The 19,838-nt window shown below is 36.8% G+C and overlaps 1 protein-coding gene and 1 long non-coding RNA gene across 7 annotated transcripts in view; one reads left to right on the plus strand and one right to left on the minus strand.

The window, feature by feature from the left end:
- LOC306995586 lies at window positions 1-4,412 on the minus strand. Of its 2 annotated transcripts, XR_013796891.1 has the most exons (8): window positions 4,279-4,412; window positions 2,290-2,553; window positions 2,134-2,193; window positions 1,862-1,939; window positions 1,680-1,757; window positions 1,512-1,595; window positions 1,044-1,203; window positions 1-957 (listed from the first exon to the last, which is right to left on the minus strand). It is a non-coding gene; the product is annotated as an uncharacterized lncRNA (long non-coding RNA). The 2 variants fall into 2 exon arrangements; XR_013796892.1 differs by lacking the exons at window positions 2,290-2,553; window positions 4,279-4,412 and having other exon boundaries at window positions 2,134-2,265.
- A 6,935-nt stretch (window positions 4,413-11,347) lies between these two features.
- Window positions 11,348-19,838, plus strand: part of ganaba (glucosidase II alpha subunit a) — a 38,612-nt gene continuing 30,121 nt past the window's right edge. Inside the window, exons 1-4 of one of the 5 annotated variants that reach the window (XM_079606390.1) lie at window positions 11,348-11,560; window positions 12,470-12,556; window positions 14,572-14,680; window positions 16,670-16,797. In XM_079606390.1, coding sequence (XP_079462516.1) covers window positions 16,709-16,797 — 89 coding nt within the window. In that variant the 5' untranslated portion in view covers window positions 11,348-11,560; window positions 12,470-12,556; window positions 14,572-14,680; window positions 16,670-16,708. Of the gene's footprint in view, window positions 11,561-11,865; window positions 12,373-12,469; window positions 12,557-14,571; window positions 14,681-16,669; window positions 16,798-19,838 lie in introns of those variants that run through there. The other 4 variants (XM_079606387.1, XM_079606389.1, XM_079606386.1 and 1 more) reach the window with 4 other exon arrangements.

The raw sequence follows: 19,838 nt of genomic DNA on the forward strand, positions 1-19,838 counted from the left end.
AAATTTCCATTTGACGTTTTAATTCCACATTTTAAAGTACAGTAATAGTCATTGAAACAAAATGTCAGCTCAATGAAATATAACAAAAAAGATACATATATACATAATGTACACACTAAAGAACATGCAAGTTTCCAATTATATATTGTTTAAAAACAGCCTTATAAGCAAATTATATCACTTAAAATATTTTTTTAATATTATCAAGAGGTCAGTTATGGGATGAAAAGAATTACCAGTAAACATTATAGCAAGTAATGAAGATATATGGTACCAAATAATGCGCAAGATACCAAATAAATTCAGGTATAACATCACATTTTCAAGCAATTCTTAACAATAGGATAAGTGGCAATAATTGAGTAAGGCTCTGGGGTAGAATAGACAATTATAATGGCATTGCTGATCTGGGGCACAAGATTTACACTGTGAATGTCTGGAGTAGTTCGATATGCGTGGCGTAGTGAGTTAACAATTGCAGGACAGTAAGTAATTATAATTGTTTCAAGTCTGACTACAGGTTCTGTGGTTTTTCCCAACCACCAATATAGGCAACACAAATTAGCATATCTTCAGTGATTCCTTGTGCGCCTGTATAAGAGTGCTTTTAATTCACAATTTAACACATATTACACAAACAATAAAATCACAAAAAAACATTAAGAAAAATACTACCAAGTATATCGACCAGACAAAAAAAAAAGTTTTTTTTATAAAAAAGTGGATTGGTCGAGTGTAGTCTGTTACAGACTGCAGGGTAGTGAGTGTTCCAGTTGTCAGTGATGCTGGGGTGTCAGTAGTCAGCCTAGGTTTAAGGGGTCGGCTGTGGGTCCCTCTCAGCTGTGCGGCGCCTTTTTCCACCTTCACGGTCAGATGCTCCTTTCAGGTAACGCATAACATTAACCTGGACCGCCTCATCAGTGGCATCCTGGGTTGCCGGGTTCTTCCGTATGGCCCCTGTAGAAAATACAGATCTGTCATTCCATTTGAATACACATCACATACACATCTATCTAAAAATATCTAAAGAATATCTAACTTACTTTGAACAATGGTCTTCAGGAACAGGTCTCTAAAACATGCTTTTTCCCCAACACCAGTCCAAGTTGTATCAACGGAAAGGCGATTAGAGAAGACACTCTGAAGCATTCTCCACACTGTTGACTTTAGGTCCTTCCCACATTTGATAGCCAAAAAACGTAGCTGAAAATCCAAAAAAAGTGCCCCAAATTACATTTCTCATACATAAATATAAAATGTGACAGGCTTTGAATTCAGACTGTAGAATAGGCAGTGTACAATCTTAATTTGACTTTAGATTAACCTACAGCATTATAAACAATAGCAGCACACTTACAAATCGTTCCTGATTCCCAGAATAAAAGAACATAGTAGTCAGTCCTGGTCCCTCAACTACAAAACTATGACATTTATATCTTGGTCTACTACATGTATAGGTGGCCCCAGTGGGAATTAATCTAACAAACACAGGTGTTGTTTGCAAGTCGTACCTGATTGCCCAGTGCGAGCAAACGTCTTCAACATTGTCCCAACTTGCTTCACCTGCTCTTGAAGCGAGTTGCTGTCATCTGAAGCTAGAAAAAGATAGGCAAATGGTAATTTGGAACCTACACTACACACAAATATGTAAACTTTAAGAAAGAGTGCCATGTTCTCACCTGCTCGTGCATTGCTTTCTCTCCGGGCTTGGTTCTCCTCCCTCAGGGCTTGGTTCTCAGTCTTGAATCTCTGGACATCTACATAACAAAAGAAAAGGGATTCTGCAGGGTTTAGTCAGTCAAATTTACGACTAACATAATTATATAATCACTATATTAAGAGATATAGGTCTAGAATATACCTTCATAGCTGAAAACTTGATTCTGTACACGTTATTTCAGGGGAGTCCAAGGGCCAATCACTGAGTGATGACTTTCTCCTATTGATAAATTGACATAATAATATGTTAGAAGTTATTGCATATATTTACTGTATTGTACAACACACCTAGACACCTTTCATCCAGGGCAGTCAAGTGCCCTAATGAAAAACAGATTATGCATAAAAGGATTCCTCATCTTAAATAGAAGCAATAGTTTAAGACAAAACAATGTCACAAATAACATCACTTACTTGTACTCAAACTGTTGGCTCTGAGAAGTGGAGACTGGACTACTGGTGAGAAACCTTGTTCTGAGAAATAGGAAACAAAAATGTGAAAATCAAACAAAGGGTATAGTTTAGTGGCATGATCACAAATTAAGCATCACAGCAATACATTGTACATACCAGCTCTGAAGTCTACAGATGGTTGAACGTTTTCCTGGTTTTCTAGAATGAATGAAGCTTCTGGAGCATCGGGCAGCACGGAAAACTCGTTACCATTACTCGTTATGATTTTTTCAAAGCTCAGAACAGCTGGTGCATCTGGAAGACTAGACTCCTCTTCATCAGACATTGTGACTAACCATGCATTTACCTTTAAAGCCAAAAAGATTGTCCAACAGTAGGTCTCTTGGGTGAAGATAACCGGTTATGCTCTGGTCAAGGTATCTGCAAGAAAATGTGAACAAAACCACATTGTTAATGTTAGGAATATACGTGGGAAAAAAAATGATCAGCCAAATGTGGAACAGTGAGTGTTAAACAGTGTGTAGTGATTTAAGTGAACACAGAATTGTCCTCAAACATAAAATGTACAGAAGTTCACAGAATTACAAATCACAATAGCGTTAAAAAAAACATTGTTACATTCAGATAAAGATGTTTTATGACTCAATAAACATGATTGTAACGATGTATGTGTGTTCTTCAAACTATGTTCAGGTATCATTATAATGAGATTATATTCATAATGTAAAGGCAATCGATATAATTTATCCTTGAGCATAATACTAGAAAATAATATATTTTCTCTCTAATTGTTTTATCCAAAGCCAAACCAGATCACAAAAGTTTATATAAAACACTCGACTTGCGTTATAAAGTAATTTTGCAAACACATGGTTTTAATCTCATAAATTTGTGTATAGTGGCTAGCTAGCATGCTAACGTTACCTAGCCTCAGGTGCACCTGTCACATATATTAGCTGTTATTTTTATGATTTTATTGTAAATAGGAATGTTTACTGAAATGTTTTGTTTTTAGTTTTCAGTGCTAGATACAGTTTCAACTGTGAAGTTGAAGAACTGTGAAAGAAATGAGGGATTATAACAGTGAATAGCCAGTCGTTGGTGATTATAGATAGCAATAAACCAGATTTGAGATGTGTAAATGTGTGCATTAAGAGACTGAATGGGTCAAACTGCCCCATTTAGTCTCAGTCTCTCAATGCAGACATTTGCACTTCTCCATTCTGGTTTATGGCTCATAGATATGCTATTCTTTTGTGTGCATTAGAGTGACTAACGACAGGCTATTCACATTGTTATAATCCATAATTTCTAAAGTTTTTCACGGTTGAAACTGTCTATGACTGAAAACTAAAAACAACATTTCAGTAAAAATTCCTATTTAGAATAAAATCGTAAAAATAACAGCTAATTTATGTGCAACTGAGGTCTAGGTTTTTTTATTCCATAATTCCTGTAAAAAAATAATACATAACTGTAACTATAAGTTTCTGTTTCTCAGAATAAAATAATGGTCAAATACTGAAACCTGCGTATTATATCTTTCTAATGATGTATATTTTTTCAAGATAGTTCAAATTTAATCTTATTATTTAAAGCTCACGCTCTGGCAAGGGTTAACAAAATAAGTATTATTTTAGGCCGAGGCTTTTTATACGGCCTACCGCTGAACGCGGCCTTTATCCAGGAGCAGTTCCAGATGGGGAAATCTCTGAAACCCTCCGGAGGGTCTGGTGGACCAGAGTACAACGACAGCTGTTTCTGTTCTAACGTTACAGAGCAAATACGTGCGTTGACTCTCTCGATTATAGCTAACGTTAATGCTAAAGCTCAATAAACATCTAAAAAAAATGGCCGCCAACGGCTTTCGAAACTTTCGCCAAATTACAACCAGCCAGCATATTTTATGAGTAAATTATTTGATTTTTATATTATATGTTTGTATTTAAAGTTAAGTACACATTTATTATCTGCAATTTTGGCGCCCATATTAGCCGCCGCCACTGTAACGTAACGTACCTAGCAACTTTGCGTAAACATGGCTAACGTTGACTTGTTCGGCAAGAACTGAGATGACTAACGTACAGATTTTAAATATATAAACTAAAAACAGTTGCGTTAAACACAAAGGAAACATGTACTTACCTAAATGATGGTAGTCGACGTCGATGACTTTGTTTTGCGATCGAGTAGAACTGTACTACTCGAGTAGAGTGATGAATTGACGCGAATGTGTTTGTTATAGCGCCACCGTCTTATAAGCCCCGCCCAAAATAATTCTGAACACACACACACACACACACAAAAAAAAAAAAACACTGCGCATTCATTCTATGTTTTATCAATGACATAATGTGTTTAGATTTTATTAATATTTTTTTGTAATAATCTCTACAGGGACTTTTACAATTTCTTAAACATTTGTACAGATCACAATTGCTAATTAATACTGATAAGGTAAAACAAAAATAAAACATTAAGATTGGAAAAAAATAAAGTTTTTTTTTTTACTTTAAACTTTTTAAACTTAAAGCATGAAGAACTTAAGAAGAAGAATTTAGCTTTTTCATTGAGTCTATTCATGTCAAAACTATTTTAAGAGTATTTTAAAGCGGCTTGCCGCCAGCCGGCCGCAGTCCATTAGACAGAGGCAACCGCCAGAGAAAATGAAGCAGTCGGACCGCCGGCGATTTGCCGGCGGCATCTCGCTAGAAATGCGAGTGACGTATTCGGCGGCAAACGTTGTATCCCCGCCAGCGGGACGCACCTATAGCCGACAGCTTAGGGCCGGAGGCAAATAGAAGCCGTGTGGATGTTTTTTGCTATCTGGGTTGCTGCCGCCGGTTTGCATAACCGATATCTTCGGCTTCCTAGTTTGTTTTGTGAGCGCCTACACCTCAGAACAGTTCTGAAGCTACAAATCATAAAGCCGGTGTTGTGCCGAATTTCGACCCCCTGCCAAATTATTACCCCCCTCGTTGAAGTCAGTACCTGATTGCCTAATCCTAACCCCACCCCTAATCCTAACCCCTCCCCCACCCCTAATCCTAAACCTACCAATGCTAGGGGGGTAATAATTTGGCGGGGGTCAAAATTCGGCACAACACCGGCAAACAGCGGGAAAAGAGCTCAAATACGTATACTTTTGAAACACATAGTTAAAAGTAGCAGCTAACGTTACATGTGTGAATGGTTGTTACTAAACTAACGTTAGCAGTTGGGTGAAGCACAGCTTACCTTTGTTCTGATTACTGTGTACCCACTGTTTGCCGGCTTTATGATCTGCAGCTCCTGAACCCACCCATTGGTGAACTGTAAGTTACATGCGACTCCAATGATTTGTAGCTTCGGAACTGTTCCCCACTCTTTGTTTCCAATTTCCTATGGATCCAAACCGTTAATAGTACCGATTTTGTCCACATACCGGTCCCTGGCTTCCTTATTTAGTGTATCACGGTAAATTCCGCATCCTTTTCGGTATTTTAACATCTTTGTTCTTTCTTCAGACTCTGCTTTTTCTACTCGTTCCACTTGCTGTAACGTTATGTTTACATTCGCGAGGCCATCAACATGGCCGCCACGCCAAGTATGACGTCACAACGCCCAAGCCCTATTGTTCTTTAATCCAAAATGGCAGCCAAAAGGTTTGTTTGAGCGGCGCCCTCTACTGTACAGGCGTAAATATGTATTTCATTCAGCCGGCTTATTCATTTCACTTTTAGTGTGAAAGGGCCTTAAAATTTGCCAAAAAATATTACTTTTTTTGTTGTTAAAAAAACAAACAAGCAAGCCCAGCCCAGGTGAGAAAAAGTAATGTAACGCATACTTTTCATAAAAAGTAACTAACACAATTAGTTCCTTTTTTTTTTTGTAATGCATTACATCAAATATTGTAATGCATTACTTTAAAAAGTAACTTTTCCCAACACTGGTGATGACTGAATAAGGATGAACAGTATGAAAAACAATACACTTCACAACCACAATGCGACAAATGGTTAAATCACAGGATAAACACACAATATATTGGACTCTAGGAACAACAAGCAAAAACCAGCAAAGTGAGCAAGAAAGCTGGGGATGTGGAAGAGATATGGGTATTTGAGGAAGGTGGCGTAATGTGATTGGCTGGGTGAACCAGGACGTCATCATCCTTCATGAAGACTGACAGGCTGTGGATCCAATGAACACCTGAAACACACTCACACCCAACAAAAGACTACACACATTTACACTTTGTACACCCAGTAACACTTTGCCATATTTATTTATAACATGCAGTCAAACGAGACACTCAACAAACCTAGCCAGTTCAGGTATTTCATGTGTTCTAGCTCAAGCACACCTGGTGCAACTAATGAAGCCCTTGATGAGTTGCATCACGTGTGCTTAAGACAACACCTGTTTTGCAGATGTGTGCTGTTGTGAGGGTTTCTATTCAGGGGGTTGAATAATTTTGAGACTGCAGAAGTCATTAAAAGTTGCATTTTCAGTTAAACTTGGGGAAACCACTTGAAACATGTGTTCAGCTATTCAAATTACTTTGAGTTGTTCATTGCAAAAAGCTGAAAGTCTGTACATTTTGCCATTAAACCTGTTTTGCAATGGGGGTTGAATATTTTTTGATTGCAATTATATATATATATATATATATATATCCACATGGAAACAGTGATATTATATTTTAACAATATTTCACATTATTTCTGTTTTTATTCTATTTGTGATCAAATAAATATACACTTTAAAATATGTATGGTCACACATTTATGTTTTTCCTGGTCAGTTAGATCATTTAGATGTGATACAGTTAATGGCTAATAAGAAACAACAGATGTAAAACCACAGGTGAAAACTGTGCCTCCAAGTGGAATTACAAGAAAAACGACAACATCTACTCTAGATATTCACAAATATCACCATCCTATTAACTTTTTTTCTTTTGCATGGTCATTTGTAAGAACTGATGTACATATTTATCCTTTTTGCACATTTATTTATTCATGACATTCACTTGTGCTTATGCTCATATTTTGTTGTATTTTTTGGAGATTGAAATACATTCCATCATTAAAATGTTCATATTGTATTTTTCTCTTCATCCCATCACAACAGAAATGCAACCACTACATGTCTTATCTAATAAATTGAACAAAGAACCCATAAGAAATGTAAGCCTGGCCTACATCATAATGATAGTAAGTACTCTCGGCATATTGAACCTTTTGGTCTCAGAGTAATAGCATAACTAGATTTAAATATTGGGACGTCCTCATAGTTTTTGTAAATCTGGGACATTTTCCAAGTAGACGATTACAAAAAGTTTTAATATTGTAAACTTTTAAAGATTTAGGTTCAAGTTAAGGCTTGAATATGAATCAACAGATAAAGTTTACAGTAGCCTTGTAAATAAAATTAAATATACATTAACCCGTGCATGTAACAAAATACTCGAGTTTACATTATGTACACACTAACAGACAAGCCACAGGTGTTGTGAACCAAGATCAGTGCAACAATTATTTTTTTTTTTTTACACTCTTCAGTCAGTTATGGGGGCACAAATGTGCTAAAAACATTGATTTTACAAGACCTAACATGTACAATAATAAAAAAGTAAACAGATTGAGTTTGTTGCTTGTCTAAAATATTTTCAAAGCATCACAATACCACAGCTCTTAAAGAAAATGTGGCATGTTGAGAACTTTGACACTATTAAATTGAATACATTTTAATTGCGACTACATGCTGTTCAAAGTATGGCAGCGACATGAAGACCGCTATAAAATCCCTCAAACTCAAGCCAAAAGTGCAAGTTACTACACAAATTGTGTGTTCATACCACACTGAGGCTCGATGTTAAATGCCAATATTTGTAATCTATAATAGATTATAATGGGATGTTCACCCAAGAATGGTCATTTAATTCTCACATGTTCTGAACCTGCATGAGTTTCTTCTGTTGAACAAGTTGAGATTTTGAAGAATGTTGGCAACCAAACAGTTGACTAGCCATTTACTTCCATAGTAGGAAAAAAAAGGCTATAGTCAACCGTTTTATTTCCTAACAGTCTCCAAAATATCAACTTGTTGAAAGAAATAAACTGAACAACTTCAGCGCAAGTAAAAATGGTAATTTTAGGTTAACCATCACTTTAACTGTAAATAAATGGACATACCCAATCACTGAAAATGAATGAATCCCAATACACAATATGCAGTTTAAAAAAAAATTATTGAAAATATTTGTTTGATACAGAAAATATAAACTTAACAGAAATTAGGTTTGTGTGCTAACAGACTTCTAAACTACTAACATAATTCAAAAGTATTATAAGGAGCATTTTCAACTTCTATATACACCATTTATCGATCAGTAGATGCACTAAAGAGCAACTAATCAAATGCATGTGGAAACCAAACACAAACCAAAGGTTCCTGGAACAGTTAACGTTAGCTTCACTTCAGCAGATCCCAAACACTGGCGCCACGAGGAGAAGCACAAGCCTGTGAAGAATTAGAAATTACATTTAGAAGTTATAGGACAAAGCATTTTTCTAAAAAGTTTAACAGCTTGAATGCTCGCATTAAAGCGAAAGTGTGTTCCAGTGATTGAGGATAGAACCAGCCGATGGGAACATGCTGGCACCGAAGACATAGCACTGGGTCTAGTCTCCCTCCATACATACACACAAGAGTATTAAAAACCTCGAGCATGCCAAGAATGGAGGTATGTCATTCAAATAACCGTCAGAAGACTTTACTCTCAGATGCGTCATGAAAACATTTTTTAAAAAAGTAAGAAGATATAAGAACTCGAATCAAGATTTCACATACCATTGAACACGTTTCCCGAGAGCTGCAGCAGAGAGAGAGAGAGAACTTCTTCTTCTTCTTCTTCTTCTTCTTCTTCTTCTTCTTCTTCTTCTTACATTTATTGGCGGTTGGCATACCAATTTGGTGCATTACCGCCACCAACAGTTTGGGGTGTGGAGCTTCAATGCGGATTTATATACTTCTTCTTCTTCTTTCGTTCTTTGGTGTTTATTGCTCTTATATTATATACTGTCTATGGTTTATTGGCGGTTGGCAACCTAGCTTATTGGTGCATTACCGCCACCAACTGGAATGGAATATGGATTCGGTTATTTGCTTTTATACAAACTATAATCAGACATAAAACCAAGCAAAACAAATAAACAAACTGGAAATTAAACATAATAAATAAACAAACGCTATATTATTTTATATAATTTACTTTCTTTCACAAATGTAATAATTTCATCATACACTTTACTAGCCGTTTCCCTTAATAGACCCGACAAAGTAAAGTCATAATGTTTAATTTTCTTCACTGATTGAATAAGGTGACATCTCTCTTTGTTATATTTCCTACAATGGATTAATACATGCTCAACTGTTTCTTGTTGGCTACAGTGTATGCATTCCCCAGTTGAGTGTTTTCCAATTTTATATAGTGTACTGTTAAGTCCAGTATGACCTATTCTCATCCGAGTTATGATACTTCCCTTCGATTCCTGCTCTCCCGTCTCCCAGCACCAACTCGTTTTTGTATATTGTATAAATGTCTACCTGTTTCATTATCATCCCAATATACCTGCCATACTGATTGTGTATATGTTCTTATGAGTACTTTAGCTTCCTTTTTACTTAATGGGACCTGAAAATCTACTTGCTTTATTCTTAAATTTTGTTTAGCCAGAATATCCACCTTCTCATTTCCTTCCACACCAACATGAGCAGGAACCCAAATGAAGTGTGTAGAAATACCCATAACTTTCATTTCATACATCTTACAGAATATCTCAATAATATCCATCCTAACTAATGACCTGCCAGATCGTATACTTTCAAGTGATGAGTAGCTATCTGATGCAATGACAGTGTTTTTAATTTTCTTCTCCTCTATCCACTGCAGGGCCAGTAATATTGCCAACAGTTCTGTTGCATATACTGACAAAAGATTGGTTACTCTTTTCTTAATAAAACTCTCTCATTGGAATATATACTGCCACACCTGCAAATCCTGTTTCAGGATCTTTGGATCGATCCATCTGTAAATAAAACCACTGAACTTGGATAATGTTCCTTACAAATAATTCTGGACTATAAACCATGTTGGAAGTTGTATCAAATTATCTTTCAATTCCTGCTGTATGTTGAGGTCAACATTTGGAAAAGGGAATAACCAAGGAGGAATGGAAGAAATTGGAACTATTACTGTAATTGGTGTAATCCTATATTTGTACTGTACAAAACTTGTCCTACTGTTAATAAACGGACATACCCAATCACTGGAAATGAAAGAATCCAATACACAAAATGCAGTTTAAAAAAGTAGCGTTTATTGAATATACTACTTACAAAAATACAGAAAACAAATCGGTTTTGTTTCAGTTAAAGAAAATATAAACTTAGCACACAAATCTAATTTCTGCTAACAGACTCCTAAACTACTAACATTAATTCAAAAGTATTATAAAGAGCATTTTCAACTTCTATATACACAAACCTAATTTCTGCTAACAGACTCCTTAACTACTAACACTAATTCAAAAGTATTATAAAGAGCATTTTCAACTTCTATATACACCATTTTCGACCAGTAGATGCACTAAAGACCAACTAAACAAATGCATGTGGAAACCAAACACAAACCAAAGGTTCCTGGAACAGTTAACGTTAGCTTCACTTCAGCAGATCCCAAACACTGGCGCCACGAGGAGAAGCACAAGCCTGTGAAGAATGAGAAATTACATTTAGAAGTTATAGGACAATGTATTTTTCTAAAAAGTTTAACAGCTTGAATGCTCGCATTAAAGCGAAAGTGTGTTCCAGTGATTGAGGATAGAACCAGCCGATGGGAACATGCTGGCACCGAAGACATAGCACTGGGTCTAGTCTCCCTCCATACATACACACAAGAGTATTAAAAACCTCGAGCATGCCAAGAATGGAGGTATGTCATTCAAATAACCGTCAGAAGACTTTACTCTAAGATATATCACGAAAACATATAAAATAATCAAGAAGATATAAGAACTCGAATCAAAATTTCACATACCATTGAACACGTTTCCCGAGAGCTGCAGCAGACAGAGAGACAGAAACATGGCCACTCGTGTTCTTTTATACCAGCAGAGCGTGTGTCGTCATCTCAGCGTTGAAAGGAAACATCCAATCATCGGACGCCTCGGGTGGAAACGTCACATGCTAATAACGCCGTCGTCCGGGGGCGATTGACGTTTGCAAATATATATATATTTTAGAATAATATTCCAATTATTCTCGCTACACATTTTTTTCGAACTGTAATATTATTCATAAGAGGAATTCCTTGTTTCTCGAAAACTGGTTCATTAATGGAGTTGGCTAATGTTAGTGAACCAGATGTTTGACAATGATGGTAATTATATGATTTTATTTCAAGATACCAATTTCCAGTATCTAGGAAAAATATATATTTTTTATTATGCACTATTATTATGAAAGTACATAGGCTACAGATTTCGTTTGTGAGGGAGACCCGATTCTCAACGACACCGTATCCTGTAACAGTTACTGCAAACATACATGGGTATTTGATATACAACGGTATAATGTTTAAATTTACTATTAGAACAAAACAAATATTTGTGATATACAAATGGAAATTGATGTCTTCAACCATCTAATACGATTAAATAAAATTGAAATAACGACTGTCCACCCACCCCAGGAGTGTAACGGGTATCACGTGACAACGCATGCGCAGTGGGTCTAAATAACCTTTGTCTGTTTTTTTTTAAACGGATGAAATATTGCAGCCATTCTCTGGCCATACATATCTATACCGCCAAAATAATCGTGTATTGCTGTTGCATACTGTGTAAATTAGGGTAAAATAAAATAAAAATGTGCACGACACATTAGAACCATAGATTAGAACTGACTGGACGGACGCGCGCCGAGGGCAAAGTTCACAGGGAGGCAAGATGGCGGCATCCTGTGACAGGTATTGTATTGCTCTGGCAGGGTAATAGGATTATGTGTAAATAAAATCAAAGACGCAGCTATTTGAAATGCTCCTTTTACTTTTTGTGTGATTTGAATACCCAAATCGCTTTACAGTCTTTGTGAGTTATTCCTCACTATGTCTAAAATCTTTCCTTACAAAAGACGTTTACTGTTGTGGTACCATGGTACAGTGATGAATCGTCGTTTTATCTACAGTAAAGGGTTTGTCTGATTTTAATATAATTAAAAAGCGTTAGCAACAGTGTCCGCACAGGTTACTGTTTTTTATCCTTTGTGAACTCAAGGTATTGTCTTTCAGTTTGTTGCTGATTCTGCTGTTGTGTCTGAGCGCTCAGGCTGTGGATCGCAGCAACTTTAAAACATGCGACCAGAGCACTTTCTGCAAGTGAGTATGACCCTTTCACTAAATATAAATGAATATGCGGGACGAATTAGCATGAACCGGGGGATATCTGAAATGTGTGTGCGGTGCTCTCATGTGATCCGTGTTACTTTTATAAGCGCTGTTCAGGATGGACCAATCACAGTGGTTTGTGATTACACGGGTTGTTAAAAAATCGTCTAGGGCCTTTTCATTTGCTGTTATATTTCTTACCAATCTTTGAAATTAATACACGTGGATAGTCGAACTTTTTAGTTTGCACGTCTCTCAAATTGTAAGAGAAAAACAACGTCACACAATAGAAGATTTCACTCACTGAGCCAGCATGCGCCCCCTGTAGGAAGACATATTAATGAAACTTGACAACATTGCTTCCGCACTATTATGAATTTTTACACAAAGGAGTTCTATAATATCTGGTGTAAGCTATCCTTTATTCATTAGGGGTTCAAAAGCATGAAAGCTTGTTTCCGGCACAGAATCAAACATTTTAAAAGATAACTGCGACTTTTTGACTCACAATTGCGAGTTTACATCTTGTGATTCTGACTTTATTTCTCAGAATTACGTGATATAAAGTTGCAATTGCGTGTTATAAAGTCAAAATTGTGAGATATAAAGTCATAAACTTGCAATTCTGACTGTTTTTCTCGCAATTGTGAGTTTATATCTCGTAATTCTGACTTTATTTCTCAGAATTACGTGATATAAAGTTGCAATTGCGTGTTATAAAGTCAGAATTGTGAGATATGAACTCACAATTGCATGTTATAAAGTAATAAACTCGCAATTCTGACTTTTTCTCTCGCAATTGTGAGTTTATATCTCGCAATTGTGAGTTTATATCTCGCAATTCTGACTTTATAACTTGCCATTTCGACTTTATATCAGAGATGTAAACTCGCAATTGGGAGAAAAAAAAGTCAGAATTGTGGGATTAAAAAGTAGAGACTTGAAACTTTGAAGGATGGTACTAGTAGTGCCCTCACCATCTACAACATCACCAAGGTTTGCCCGAATCAGCCTGAAGGTGGTGCTACAGCGATCAAAAGTATGAAATCGCTCATAAATCCTAAACCGTTTGTCGCAGGATGAACAAAACGCATGTCTCGGATTTGATCTGCTCTCTAACATTTTTGTGAAAAACCACGATTCCAACAAACCCGTGCAGAAAGATTCTCTGGAGTCTGTATGTCAATAGTTATAGGAAAAGGTCTCAATTTCCATTCATGTTTGCGACACCAAAACGTTTGAACGTAATAATGAGATAATTTCACCCAGTTTGGTACACCTATGTTGGGCTCTATCTGTGGTCATATGGAAAAGGATGCTGGGTGACGCTATAAAAAACAAAATGGCTATGGCTACGCTACAGTCGGCCCGATCGACTTGAAAACTGGCATACAGTGTGTTTGCCAGAGGTGCCATGATTGGCTCTGAGGATATTCCCCAATCTCAAAAAACACGCCGGCCGACGGCCAATAAAGTTAGCTATGGCTGAAAATGGCTTTTTTTGTTTTGCATAGAAATTTGATTTACTTAGAGCTTCACAAAATTAGGTGAGCACATGCGACATGATTCTAAAGAAGCACGCACACTTTTCTGAAGATCAGGACATAGGTGGCGCTATAATTGTTAAAGCTTTAAAAATCATATATTTCCTTGGTAAATTACCTGTATTGGCTGTAAATGATCTTTTCCATCTCTGATCTAGATGGTTACAGGCTTGCTAACCTAATACGCATGTGCTTAAAGGCCTTAAAGCGGTTAAACCCTGTTAATTGCTGCTTGCAGCTTTATTTTCAATGGTAGTTGCTTGGCGCATGACTCCCATGAAAGAGCATAATATAAAGCAGTCGATGCGGAGTCAGTCCCCTGAGGAAAAACTTGCATGTCTAATTGATTCTTGCACGAAAATATAAAGCCTTTTCATCAGATACAATTGTTTGCCATGTCCACATTCAAAATGAGGCAGAGATGTCACATGTCTGATGTGTTTTCTGTGTGTGTGTTTGTAGGCGTCAGAGGGAGCTGAAGCCTGGTCAGTCTCCGTACAGAGCTCTGCTGGACACGCTGGAGCTGAGCGACTCCAGAATCACCCTGCAGCTCATCAATGACAACAACAAGGTCACAAAATATACCAAAGCAGAGTTGTTAAAGGGATAGTTCACCCAAAAAGGAAAACTCTGTCAGTAATTACTTTCCCTCATGTTGTTAGACTTTCGTTCATCTTCGGAACACAAATTAAGTTATTTTTTATTAAATCTGATAGCTGTCTCACTCACTCACTTCTATTGTAATTTAAACTTGCCGGCCCAGAAAGTTAGTGAAGACAATGTTACAACTTGAACCGGCGCTGCACAGACCGATCAGTGAATGACATCAAAGTACCGCGAGAGCGAATAGAGAGTAGACGGCTCCTTATGCTATTTGAATCGCTCTCGCTGTACTTTGATGTCATAAACCGATCAGTCTGTGCAGCGCCGGTTCAAGTCGAACAAGCATAATGTTTAAAGTAGTCCAAGTAGGCTTGCTATTGGCCGACGCTGGTCATGTGTGTGATGCGTGCCAATAGTGAGCCTACGTTCTGATGTACAACACAGAAGCGCTGCGCTGTTACACTACGTGAACTCGTTATTTTAGGTATTAACAGAAAGTATTCTCGTCGCTTGATAAACTTAAGGTTGAGCCACTATAGTCACTTGGACTATTTTAACAATGTCTTTAATAACTTTCTGGGCCGGCAAGTTTCAATTGACTGTTCGCAAAGACCCGCCCCCCTTAGTTACTGTCGCTATGTCCGACAAGCTACCCCGCTTTCACGCACACCATGTTCTCACGCAGTGAAAAATACATCGCGGAGCAGAGAGGACACTGACAACACACTGACAGACAGGACAGACCAGGTTACTTTTCAGTTATTTTTGATATTAAACATTGTCTCACCTTTCAAATTTGGTCATTTTTAAAAAGAAATTTAAACAATAAATACCATTTTGTGGCTCTTTAATGTGTCTGACAGATCGCTGTGTCGCCTTAGTTAAAGCTGCTCGTGAACCGGTCATCTCTTCCTTCTAGTTCATTTATAGCATCAAATAAACATGAATGAACATCAGAAGGAATGTTGTTTTAACCGCGGAAAGGCGTCAGTACACTCCGCTTCTCAAGTTCAAATCCTTCCATGTTAATCTACTAACTCTCCTGACTGCTTTGTTGGACAAAATGGCGGATGGCGAAGTATGATTGGTCAGATCACCTGTCAATCAAGCTCCCTGCGAAGGGTCAATTACAACAGAAGCCTATGGAGGAGTGATCCAGCTCTCAGATTTAATCAAAAATATCTTAATTTGTGTTTCTGAAGATGAATGAAAGTCTTACAGGGTTGGAACAACATGAGGGAGAGTAATTACTGACCGAATTTTCATTTTTGGGTGAACTATCCCTTTAACCGATAACTTCATCTCAAAGTTGGTTGTTTGGGTTAAAGTCTCTATTCACCATTCTTATTTTTTGATAAAATATTGCAGTGTGTTGTAAATGATTTATTCGTGCACATCATTTCTTTCTTTAATTTTCTAATGCATCTGCCCTCGTAATCTTTAATCAAAGACATTGAAGTCTCCCGCCCCTTGTAATGACGTGCGAGGGCGGGACAATAAGGGCCGGACACATGAGATCACAGAAATAGAAAACGACAATGCTCCAATAATTTTATGACGGACAAAATCCTGCCCTACATGTTTTTTCCCGTTGGAGAAGCCATTTCACATATAGACGTTACGATATAGAAGAAAAGATCCAGAAAACTTCATGCCATTTGGAAATTTTAGGCACTTCACGATCCGATCCGATGTAATCTTTTTAAGGATTCCCCTAAATTAAAAGCTACTCTGTGGAGTTTAATTGTGAACAAACACATTTACATGTTCACATTCATTCTTAAGGTCTTAAAAATATGTGGAAAGCATTTCCTTCCCCAACAATGGCAAATTAATCTCGTGAAAAATATCGATATGGAAACAAATATTGTGATAATATTTTTGGCCATATTGCCCAGCTCTGTGTTGTGCTCCATACTAAGTGTGAGAGATTTGAGACTCTTGTGTTTGTTTGTAGGTCCGCTTGTTGCTTGAGCTGTACAGACTGCAGGGCAACATGACTCGGGTGAAGATTAATGAACTCAAACCACTTAAGCCCCGCTACGAGGTTCCAGATGTGCTTATCTCTGATCCCCTTACTGAACCGTAAGTCAGATCTACTCGCACCATCAGAACAGCTTTTACTGTATGTACATTAGTGTTGCTCAATGAGGGCATCTTGGTGTTTATTTAAGTAGTTTACGTTGAAGATTTACAGGGTAAAACTTGTGACTACTTGCAAAATAAAATGGTTTGCAATATTCTAACACCGAGAGTGTTTCCTATCGGTGAATTGGAGGGTATCCAGTGCAGACAGAATCACTGATAATTAGGGATGCACCGATATAAATATTTTATTTGAAAGGCGATAACCAATAAATTGGCCGATAAATTTAAATCCCAATTTTTACATACATTTTGAAAGCCTGATTACAAAACTAAAGTCTCATCATTAAAAACGATGTCCTAAGCACACAATTATAATGCTGCCCTTAAGGGAAAAAATTTGAAAATGTTTTAGTTGTTTTTTACATTTTAATGTAAAACATCTTGTATAATATTAACTGCTGTATTGTGGCATTCAGCTACATGCTTTTTAAATTATATGTATGCGATTAATAGTAATAATAATAGGCATATACACCAAAATATAAGTTAAGTAAATAATAATATAGTACTGTATAAAAGTTTGGGGTTGGTAAAATTGTAAAAAATATTTTTGAAAGAAGTCTCTGCTTACCAAAGCTGCATTTATTTTATTTAAAAAATCCAGTTAAAACAGTAATATTGTCAAATATTATTAATTTAAAAGAACTGTTTTCTATTTGAATATATTTAAAAAAATAATAAATTAATACATTTATTCCTGTGATCAAAGCTGAGTTTTCAGCAATATTACTCCAGTCTTCAGTGTCTCATGATCCTTCAGAAATCATTGATGTTTTGATGCTCAAGAAACATTTATGATTATTATCAATATTTTTGTGGAGACTGTGATACATTTGATGAATAGAAAGTTCAAAAGAACAGCATTTAAAATTGAAATCTTTTATAAATGTCTTTACTGTCACTTTAATGCATCCTTGTTTGAATAAAAATATAAATTTTTATTTAAAAAAATTACCCCAAACTTTTGAATAGTTGTGTATCACTATTATATGAAAAAGAAATATGAAGCAGCTAGGGCTGTAACGATTTATGATATTAAACCGAAATCGCGATACTCAGATCCACGAACCTGTGTCGCGATATGAGAAGGCAGATCGCGATCGACACAGACTAGTTGTTCTCGTCCAGAATAGATCCTAGGGCTGTGACGGGGTCTTTTACATATTAGGTATGGGAATTTCAAGCAAAAATAATATTCGAAGATCGCTGGGTATCATTTGATTATTATTCAAAAATCGCACCTCTCCCCCACACGCACACACACGCGCGCGCGCGAGCACACACACACACACACACACACACACACACACACACACACACACACACACACACACACACACAAGCAAACACCAGAGCAAGTGAGCAAAGCGCGCGGTGTTTGCTTGTATGTGTGTGTGTGTGTGTGTGTGTGTGGCACCGGCGCGCGCGTGAACTGGAGCTCACCTCATAAACGAATCGAAACTTAGAAAGCTTGAAATACTTTTACTTGATTTAACGTTAATTCAAAACATAAAGAAATGGCGGCTTAGGCTAATTCGTAGGAAGTGTGCATTTCTCTATAGGCGCGTTCACTTTGTGGCAAGCATTATTCCTGCGCTTGAGATGCGGGTCATGCGGAATAGGCAATATATTATTTGTGGTTTACAGCACAGACAGTAAGCCTCGGTTACCTCAGAAGAATTTTTAACATGCTCGAATCATCTCCACAATGGAGTATAGTTCTGTTTGTTTTTCAAAAGTATTTTGTTACAAGAAAACAGAGTTATAGCTTTAGCTATTTATTTATTTATTTGGCTTTTAAAATCCTCCCTCCTCGCAAGAATCGCGGTTTGTATCGAATCGTGGGTCAGAAATCGGGATACGAACCGAATCGTGGGTTTGCTGTATCGTTACAGCCCTAGAAGCAGCACAACTGTTTTTAATAAGAAATGTTTTTTGAAAAGCAAATCAGCATATTAGAAGGATCTATTTCATGTTTTAAACTACATTCAAATAGATAACAGTTGTTCTTGGTCAACCGCTATAAGACCACTAACAGCTGCTTGTGTTTCCTAGTGTGTTTTTATTATCTGACTAGAGTAGGTTACATTTTGTGTATTGTAATTTTCCCCCATTATGCGAGTTCTCATCATTGAGCTGCGTTGTTCTGGTCATGATTAACATCTGGATGTCTTGACACCGCAGTGCTGAAGTGCCAACTAGTCTACCACTCTACAGATAAAGCGTGTCAGGATAATTTTCGGTTTCGCGTATCTACCCTGAAGTGATAAAATTCTGTCTAAAAATGTTTACGGCCAGACAAGTAGTTTGTTAAGACTTGGTTTGTAGGGTAAGACATATATTCAAATGCGCTTAACTATAGAGTTAATTCTTGATGCGCACGTGAGCGCCATCAGCGTTTCTCACAGGTTCGCGTTTAAAGTCTGTGTAGAGAGAACGGTGTCGTCTTAGCGATATTACTCCAGTCTTCAGTGTCTCATGATCCTTCAGAAATCATTGATGTTTTGATGCTCAAGAAACATTTATGATTATTATCAATATTTTTGTGGAGACTGTGATACATTTGATGAATAGAAAGTTCAAAAGAACAGCATTTAAAATTGAAATCTTTTATAAATGTCTTTACTGTCACTTTAATGCATCCTTGTTTGAATAAAAATATAAATTTTTATTTAAAAAAATTACCCCAAACTTTTGAATTGTTGTGTATCACTATTATATGAAAAAGAAATATGAAGCAGCACAACTGTTTTTAATAAGAAATGTTTTTTGAAAAGCAAATCAGCATATTAGAAGGATCTAATTCATGTTTTAAACTACATTCAAATAGAAAGCAGTTGTTCTTGGTCAACCGCTATATATATATGGTTTGTAGGGAAAGACATATATTCAAATGCGCATAACTATAGAATTAATTCTTGACGTGAGCGCCATCAGCGTTTCTCACAGGTTCGAGTTTAAAGTCTGTGTAGAGAGAA

This window comes from Phoxinus phoxinus, assembly GCF_949152265.1.
Source record: "Phoxinus phoxinus genome assembly, chromosome: 3".
Taxonomy (NCBI): Eukaryota; Metazoa; Chordata; class Actinopteri; order Cypriniformes; family Leuciscidae; genus Phoxinus; species Phoxinus phoxinus.